Genomic DNA, 8,386 nt, shown 5'->3' with positions numbered 1-8,386 from the left:
AAGATCTGCCAAGAAGTTTCCCCAGCTCACCTACATTCTTTCATCCCTTAGGAAGTGCAAGCTTCAAAGGAAATGTTCACACATAAAACATCAAGTGAGCTGGGTTTCCTGACTGCAGTATCTTAACCAAATGGAAAGAGGAATTTTAAATTCTCCTGAGACCTACCTGACCTCTTCAGACATAAGCATTAAGTCCTATGCTAGACGGGTAACCATGCCCTTTGAAATCAAAGTTAAAAGAAGCTCAACAAAGAACTATACTGGGTAAAGTGAATATGTGGACCACCTCAACAAAGATGGTCCTTGAAGCCTGTACACACGACACATGAAAATGATGAAGTGTTTTATTTAGATTTGGTCTTTCTTCATCTTTTTTGTAACTCTTGAATCCTGAAGGTTAGCAAGTCATTATTCTCATACATATTGTAATCCCGCTCTTCACACAATAGGCACACATATACAGTATCACATGTCAATATAATATTATCAACACAGTATAAACATTTAAGCAGCAGACGCGTTTCACTTCAAAGAGGCTCTATGCATCATACGGCCTGTCCCAACAGAATGCAAACATCAGAATGCCATTTCAGCAGTTACAGTGTTGATATGATCACTATAGTTAATTTCTCTTATACCCATCATATATTTTCATAAGTCATCCATAAGGAAGAAGCAAAGGACAAAGATTGCTTTAAAAAAAAGTTATGTGCCAACTTCAAAAATGACATACTAACCAGACATCAGCATTTGAAAGCAAGGTTGAATAGGACTGGCCTTGATGCACATGCAGTAAATTTGTTTTCAGAATATAAAATTAAATGGTAATGTCAGCAGTATTACTACTGTTTCTATATTTATGATTAATTACTAGCAGTACAACTCCCAGAAGGAAGGAGATGGATCCAATAGCGATGTAAGCAATCCCCAAAAATGGATTTTTTCCTCCCATCCATGAAATAGTGCTCAAAATCATCCGTTTTCGTCCATCAAATGAATGCACAGGATAATCTGAAGGGTGTATAGGAAGACTTTTCCATGTCTGGTTAATCGATTTTTAAAATACAACTTAAAAAGTTAGCACTCAGTTGCTTGCAATTCACTGGTATCATTCTATAAAACACAGGCACTTTACTCAGATGTTCTGAATCACAAAATAAATTATGTTTTTATTATCCTGAAGAACTGATTCCACAAGTTAAATGTTAGTAGTAAAAGCCAACATAGTTTACAAGGAAAAATATCTAAACTTAAGGGCTATATAATATCTCATTTCTCAGGTATTTCTGTTCTCACTGAACAGGAGGGGCAAAAGGCCATAAAGAAATGCAATATGAGGAGTTTCCGTCGTAGTACGGCGGAAACGAATCCAACTAGGAATCATGAGGTTACAGGTTCCATTCCTGGCCTCACTCAGAGGGTTAAGGATCTGGCATTGCTGTGAGCTGTGGTGTAGGTTGCAGATGCGGCTCAGATCTGGCGTTGCTGTGGCTCTGGCACAGGCCAGTGGCAATAGCTCCAATTGGACCCCTAGCCTCGGAACCTTCATGTACTGTAGGCGCAGCCCTAGAATGACAACACACACACACACACACACACACACACACACACACAAAGCAATATGAAAAAATATCAGGTAAATAGCAATGACATCCAGAGAGGAAGAAGAGCTTGAAAGACTAGGAGAAAAGGGAAGAATGAGGGCCTGGAGGTCTCTGTGAGCTCAAAGAGCACCTATAGCAAGAGTGTAGTTACTAGAGCACAGGACTCAAGCCAAGGCGCTACAGGTTTCTGCTGCTGATCTGGAGTGATGCTAAAGTCATGGTGTGACCCAGAGAGTAAGAGTGATGGCCACAACAGACTGGAACTGAAGGGCAGATATTAAAAAGATTTAAGAAATGTGATACCAGCACACTGGATGAGCTATGTACCTGGACCAGTTCTAGGATTTTGGCAAGAGTGAGGGCAGAGAAGACAGAACTAAGACCCTGTACAAAAGGTTTACGATGCTTTCACAGGCATCATCTGCATCAAGTGTTAGCTCCCACCTGTGTCTCTAACTCCCGGAGCTCTCCAGACCAGCAGATGTGGAGGCTCAGCTCTCCTAGTTCCTTACATCAGTCCTAACCTGAGGCAGGAATGATTGTAAGAGCTCTAACTAGGAAGTTTCCATCTTGGCGCAGTGGTTAACGAATCCGACTAGGAACCATGAGGTTGTGGATTCGATCCCTGCCCTTGCTCAGTGGGTTAAAGGACCCGGCGTTGCCGTGAGCTGTGGCCTAAGTCGCAGACGTGGCTCAGATCCTGTGCTGCTGTGGCTCTGGCGTAGGCCAGCGGCTACAGCTCTGATTAGACCCCTAGCCTGGGAACCTCCATATGCCATGGGAGCGGCCCTAGAAAAGACAAAAAAAAAAAAAAAAAAAGAGCTCTAACTAACCGAACCCTCTATGGGATAGGACATCCAATCACTATCCTAGTCTCCCTATATCCCAACCCTAAAAAGTGGGCTTCTGTCTTAATTCTAATATCTAGTCCCCACCTTATACCCAATTCTAATGGCTAACTCCTGATGTTATGCGGGCCCATCTCCTGTCTTAATTTCCAAAACAGTCTGCATTCCTCCTGACACTTCTCTTGGTGCAAATTATCTGTCAACTAACAATTCCCAAGTGCTCCAAAGACTTGCCTTTATCGTGCTCCAGGCTACAAGGCACCCTCTACTTTGGCCATGGCCTCATGTCAGCACCTGAACTGGGTCTGTCCATCCAAAACTGCTCCTGCTCCTATGTGGGCTTAGTTTCAAAAATTTGGTCACTCAGTCTGTCACTATCAGATCATATTCAGTTGTGTACTGAAGTGCAAAATCCAGACTATGGATCCAAATAGATCTTTATTGTGAAATCGGGTCTGTTAATTTAATCATTTATTTATTAAACTATATACTTACAGCTAATTTGGGATATGAAAAATAGAAAATGCAATATCACCAGCAAACATTTAAAAGATAATACTTGAGAATTTTTTATTCATGATCTATACAAGCAATGAGCTAGAGATTAAAAGCTATAAGGACTTTGTTTAGAGTAAAACTTAGTGCCCTGGAGTTCCTATCGTGGATTAGTGGAAACGAATCTGACTAGTATCCAAGAGGACACAGGTTCAATCCCTGGTTTCATTCAGTGGGTTAAGAATATGGTGTTGCCGTGAGCTGTGGTGTAGGTCTCAACTCAGCTCAGATCTGGCATTACTGTGGCTGTGGCGCAGGCTGGCAGCTACAGCTCGGATTTGACCCCTAGACTGGGAACCTCTATATGCCATGGGTGAGACCCTAAAAAAACAACAGCAAAAAAATTATGTTGATGATTTTTAATATCTAAAATATATATATATATTAAAACAGCCCAGTACCACCAACACCTATTTACTAAGTATTAGATTCACTCACTGGCCTTTTGCATTAAGCTCAATTACAATCTTCCCTGTAAAAATACATATTTTATTAATAAATTGAGTACCTACATTTTAAATAATCTTACCAAATAACATGAACTCTAGTATAAAGTATATGAAATGTGTATACTTGAACTCTAGTATAAAGTATATGAAATGTAAAGACACTTCTGAAAGAAACAAGTTAAAAGAGACTTTCTCATATACGTACACATCCTCTTCTAAAAATGCAGAGAGCAAAACTAAACCCAAAGTAGCATACCACATACCTGAGATAAGGATGGACTACACTCCTTTCAAATTCTATGAATCTGTGCACATGGCCAAAAAAGGATACTGTATGTGATATTCAGATAGTATCGTCCAGCTGGTAACGTTGGATGTAAATCGCTTTTCCGCTCTATTAGACGATACAACTTACGAAAAGTAGGTAACGCTGCAGTGCGCATCCAAACAATAAAATCCTCATTTATGAACCCGTTATTATCTTGGTCAGAATCCAGCAGGTACACTGGTTTAACCCAGTTTACTGGCTTTGCTGTGTCTTAAAAAGGAGAGGTGGGAGTGGGGGAGGGAGACAAAAATGTTCTATTCTATTAAGAGTTTCATTGAAAATTCACATCCTAATAAAACAAAGATATGCAATACATAGTATGAATATTTTCTTTATGTTCAAAGGTACGAATACATTCATATTCCAAGGAAGTCTTAAAATCTAAAGAGAAACCAATTCCTCACATAACAACGTAACAGATAATTACAAAGATTTGACTGAAATCTCAATTAAGAGATTACTAAAAGTAGGCTATTAAGTATATACCAAAACACAGATGACTTAATGCAAAGATATAATAGAAGAAACATTACATTGTGAAATAAAGGCAGCATAGAAACAAAAATAAATTTGGATTTACAATAATTAAAATGAATAAATAAAAACTTGTTCAAAAGAAACTGTCACGATTTTAAAAGATTATGGCTGAAGCACTTATAAGAAAATATTAGAGAAATTCAAGATTAACATTAATGTTTCCTTTAGAATTTCAGTACATTAGAATATACTACATACTTTATCTAACTTGGCATAAAGTTAAGCAAAGTTGTCATTAAAGAAGCATAAATTTTTTTAAAATTCTAAAGATAGAAAATTTTACATACTTCATCAAAATGCCTAGCTTATAATATATTTTAAGGAATATGAATAATATTTTACCTTTGAATCGTTCTTCTAGTGGAATGTCTCCAGAGGGATTTCTGAATTTCACATTTTTGTCTGTCCACCAAGCAATGCCTTTCTTTTTCAAAGGAATAGGTGTGGACTCAGATTCATTGCCAATCAGATACAATTCTAGAGTATCTAAACACAAAAAGGAAGATAATGCTGAATACCTACTAAAGTCCATAGTACCTGCTTTACTCTATGAGAAATGAGACTGCTCTCCAAAGTGATTGTACCAAAGCAATCACTTTGCAACCAATCATTTACATGTATATTTGCAACCAATCATTTACATGTGAATCTACTCCAGTAACTTTACAATCCTAAAAGAACCTACCTTTTCTCATTGCAGTCCCAAGCCATTTCCCTACATGGCTAGCTGATACATGATAAACTCAATGTTTTTAACAGTAACCCAAATAAAACAATTTGCAAGGTAAATCTCCCTTTCCTTCTTTCCTAAAAAAAAAAAAAAATGCATTTCTCAACAGCTTCTGTCTTATCAATGTCTTTATCTGCACTGTCCAATATGGTAACCACTACCTAAATGGCTCCAGAGCACTTGAAATTACGGCCACTCCAAAAGAATATGTTTTGGAAGTGTATATGTCAGACATCAAAGACTTAGTATAAAAAAGTAGTATATAAAATATTTCATTAATAACCTTTGTATACTGAATAGCACTTACATGCTGAAATGATATTTGGGGCATACTGGGTTCAATAAAATATTATTAAAATTAATTTCACCTCTTTCCCTGTATCGTTTTTAATGTGACCACCAGAAAACTTAAAATTACATACATGACTCACACTTATGGTTCACATTATGGTCATATGAGATAGCACTGCACTAAATGATCAACTGTAGCTCATTTTTAATGGTATAAATATTCAAAGTTGGTGGTAAAGGTAGTCCAGCATTTATTTTATCATGTATTAAATAGGAACTTAGCACACTGTCTCTGTTTCTTTCTTCCCAGGGACAGAAATTCACTCTTAAAATATAAGAATTCTCAAAAGAAAACCATAAAACATTATAACCCACTGAATAACTAATTCACACATACGTCTTCAAGCTGTTGAAGTTCTCAATTTCATTTGTATTTACTAGACAACCAAATCTGTAAGATTACACAAATATTCCTAATTATATGTATTTTATATGTGTATATATCTTTGCTAATATCTATTATCATACCATTAAACATACTGTTGGCAATGGCTCCACAAGGAGCAATTGGTTTGTCTTCACTTCTTCGATAAGGTTCACATTCCTTACTGGGATTCTGATATTTAAAAAGAAAGAAGAGAAAAATTATTAACTAGGCCTCTGAGAGAACTTTGAGTTAATCCTAATTACTGATTAAAAATTCAATCCCTACATGTTTTTCACTTGTACTGCATACAAAATGAGTCTATATTATAAACAGACTATAAATAATACTCGAGGTATTATTTTAAATACTCAAAATACATCCCTTAACACAGCTGCATTATTTTTTAATATAGCTTTTCTTCGCATATATTTTGTCATCTAGGTATATATCAAATTGACGTTTCAAAAAATTTTCAGACACGGGAGCAAGATGGCGGAGGGGTAAGAGGTTGCACTCACCTTCTCGCACAAACACATCAAAAAAACACATCTACATGTAAAATGACTCACACAGAACATCAACTGAATGCTGGCAGAAGAATTTAAACCTTCAAAAAATTTTCATGTCAACAAAGACTTTTCTATCCGAGAAAAATTAAGAAGCAGTCTACTATCAGTCCAGCTATAATATAACGAAAGGAATCTTAAACAAAGTAAAAAGACTGGAGGTTCTAGTTCCAGCTATGTCACTATAAGACTTAAGTCCCCTGATTTATCTAGGCCCCACTTAATAAAATGAACATGTTCAACAAGATAATGAATCTCATATTCTGTAATTTGGGGTTAAATCCCATGTGAGAGAAAGGGAGGGAGGAAGGAAGGAGGAAGGAAGGGGGTCTGATGCATATTTATTCTTGGAATATTCCAATCCTCTTTAAATTGTGCACCCAGATATAAAGGAAACAAAGGTGTTGGCAAGGCAAGCACTATGCCTGTCCTCCAGACCAGGTTTTGACTTAGTCTCTACTAAAGATCTCAGGAAATGTGGACACTGTAGGGTTAATCTACAGATTGTATCATGTCTGAGATTAGGTGTATGTCTGAGCTGTTCTGGACTCCAAGGCCACATTAAGCCATGTCTCAAAATACATAAACAAACCAAGATACTCTCAATTTGAAATTAACTAGACCTTAGTTAGGCTATTCCATTAAAACCAACCTTGAGTCGTACCTACATTCTCTGTCTAGACTAGAGTGAAAAAGACAGGACAAGGTTAAGAAAATGTGACAGGAACTCATAAAGTCTCTTTAATTTTTGACTTCTCAGCTTTTTGGTGCCTAAGTCATCTAAATTCATAAAGTTAGTACTCCTAAGACCATTAAGACAGACAATATATAACTGGCATTACTATCTGAATGTTGTGATAAAAAGTGATTTCAAAAAAAGTTATTAAAGGTAAATAAACTCTCAATGGGGCAAATATATTCTAGTCACTACATTATTAAAAGAAGTTTTAAAAGAAAGGAAAATATTTACTACCTATGCATCAGGTACTAAACTAAGCAATGCTAGGGACCTGCAGTAACTGGCTTAGAAAAGCCATTTAAGGAGTAGCTAATACATACCAATATACTATGCAAGGTGTTAGAAACAGAAAAAGGGGAGGGGGAAAAAAGTACTTGCTTTTCAGTAGCTCACAATGTAAAAGAGGAAAGAGACCCTTACACACTATAATATGAAATAAGAGCCATGATAAAGGTATCTATATTTATTCAACATATATTTATTAAATGCCTTCCATGAGACAGGCACTGGTGAGGCACCTAGTAAATGGTGATTAAAGAAAGTCATGCCTTCTGCTCTCATGAGCTTACAGTGTAGTTGGGAAGATAGAAGATAAAGAAGTAAACAAATATATTATTACAAATTTTGGTAAGTTTTAAGAAAATGCTTTGCAAGTTAATTAATGAGGAAGGGTAGGATGAGCTTCTTTAGAGTGTGCGATAAGGGGAACTTTGTCTCTAGAGGTAGCATCACTAAGTTAAGACCTAAAGAAAGCAGGAACCAGTAGGCAGAGAAGAGAGCTCTACACAGAGAGAAGAAAGGGTACACGCCATTGAGAAAGAACTTGATATTTCTAGAAGGTAAAAGGTGAATGTAGCTGGAGTATGGCAATAGAGAAAATGGCACGTGATGAGACTGGGGGGTTATGCACAGATCAGATCATCCTGAGTAATCAAACCACAGAAAGATTTTAAGTAGAGAAGTAGTGTTTATGCTTTTTTAAAAAATCACTCTTAACAGCTATATAGAAGATGGCCTGGAAAAGGAACAGCAAGAGTGGATGAGGTGGGGAGAGTTTGTTAAGTGAGAAGTGACTTGGAACAGGGTATGAATGAAGTAAATATGCAAAGTAAGTTATTTTGCATCCAAGGACACTAAAGGAAACAGCAGGCTTGAGAAGAGAGGGCCTCCAGGAAAGAGTAAAAAGCATGTTCCAGACAAACGAAATGTAAATGCCCAGACAGGCAGATCATCCGTGTCACCAGGCATGGTTAGGAAACAGCATGCCTGGCCCAGGACAGCCAGGCCAAAGGTACGTGAAGGACAGAGGATA

At 37.1% G+C, this 8,386-nt stretch overlaps 1 protein-coding gene across 1 annotated transcript in view; it reads right to left on the bottom strand.

The window, feature by feature from the left end:
* Nucleotides 1–326: 326 nt before the first annotated feature.
* Nucleotides 327–8,386, bottom strand: part of TMEM30A (transmembrane protein 30A) — a 34,681-nt gene continuing 26,621 nt past the window's right edge. Inside the window, exons 4-7 of the mRNA XM_047763749.1 lie at nucleotides 5,871–5,958; nucleotides 4,664–4,807; nucleotides 3,788–3,994; nucleotides 327–1,011 (exon numbers count right to left, since the gene is read on the bottom strand). Of these exons, the coding sequence (XP_047619705.1) occupies nucleotides 818–1,011; nucleotides 3,788–3,994; nucleotides 4,664–4,807; nucleotides 5,871–5,958 (633 nt within the window). The 3' untranslated portion in view covers nucleotides 327–817. The remainder of the gene's footprint in view (nucleotides 1,012–3,787; nucleotides 3,995–4,663; nucleotides 4,808–5,870; nucleotides 5,959–8,386) is intronic.

This window comes from Phacochoerus africanus, chromosome 2, assembly GCF_016906955.1.
Source record: "Phacochoerus africanus isolate WHEZ1 chromosome 2, ROS_Pafr_v1, whole genome shotgun sequence".
Taxonomy (NCBI): domain Eukaryota; kingdom Metazoa; phylum Chordata; class Mammalia; order Artiodactyla; family Suidae; genus Phacochoerus; species Phacochoerus africanus.
Note: the sequence above shows the minus strand (reverse complement) of the source record. Positions and strands in the feature narration are given on the sequence as shown.